We start from the raw sequence: 991 nt of genomic DNA, 5'->3' as shown, positions 1-991 counted from the left end.
AGTTACGGAAAAATCAATTAACAAACGGAGACGTAACAACATCATTCCAAAAACTATTTGTGGGGAGGAGGCACGTTTTGGCTCTTGGCGGTCCTGATTATAACTTATGAAGATATTACTAAAGAATAATATATGCATCGGGCCTTCACTGAATCAGTTTAGGTCTCACGTGACAACAATAAAGATGTACTAAGTGTGAAGTTTTAGTAGTAACTAAGTTTGAGGTTTTACGCACTTCATAATAACTAAAGATTCAACTATTAATTTTTCTAAAAATTATAAACATTTAATATACAGAGAAGCCTAAGGGATTGTATATATATTGATACGATGTATTTTGTCACTTTAAACAATATTTTAATTGTACTTCCCTATCGTATCCCTTGCTGGTCATTTGCATTTTTCACTGATTAGAGTTTTAACACAGAAGCCTAAGTAATTGAACCAAGAAACTACATTGATTTACAAGTATAATCTATTTTCTTAAAATAATTAATTTATTATTACTCACTGCATAAATAGAAAAATGTTTAGGACACAAGAAAAAGGTCCTTGGGTGAATTTCCAGAATAAGGTATTCCCGCTGAATACTTGATGTTCGTGGGTTTGAGTAGTATAAATACGAAGAAGGGTCAGGTATTGTTCGATTTTCAAACTCCAACGATGTTACACTCAACACAATCCATCCAAATCCAACACAAAGAACTATTCCGAACAGCACTCCTTGTACCATCGTACTTTATTGTTTTCTGATAATTTCCTATATTAAAGATAGAAGAAAATAGACCAATTAGAATAAATCAAAATCAGAAGAAAGTGGACAAGTAGAAAAAAGACGGATCAATTTCTTTAATCCTCAATACATCAAGAAATTTTAATTGCAAAAATAACTGAGTTTCAGAAAAAGAAATGTTGTCGTTCTTATAAAACATGGTTATTTTGGTAGTGTTGTATGCAATGCAATACACAAACAGTTTAAATTATATTTAAT

General features: G+C 30.9%; 1 protein-coding gene across 2 annotated transcripts in view; it reads right to left on the bottom strand.

Annotated features, from left to right (window-relative positions):
* The window catches only part of LOC106469959, a 98,240-nt gene extending 97,477 nt beyond the window's left edge, over nucleotides 1-763 (bottom strand). For both annotated transcript variants that reach the window (XM_022398523.1, XM_022398524.1), the window contains exon 1: nucleotides 512-763. In XM_022398523.1, coding sequence (XP_022254231.1) covers nucleotides 512-733 — 222 coding nt within the window. In that variant the 5' untranslated portion in view covers nucleotides 734-763. The remainder of the gene's footprint in view (nucleotides 1-511) is intronic.
* Nucleotides 764-991: the final 228 nt, after the last annotated feature.

Source organism: Limulus polyphemus, unplaced genomic scaffold, assembly GCF_000517525.1.
Source record: "Limulus polyphemus unplaced genomic scaffold, Limulus_polyphemus-2.1.2 Scaffold3743, whole genome shotgun sequence".
NCBI lineage: Eukaryota > Metazoa > Arthropoda > Merostomata > Xiphosura > Limulidae > Limulus > Limulus polyphemus.
This window is presented reverse-complemented; position numbering and strand designations above follow the sequence as displayed.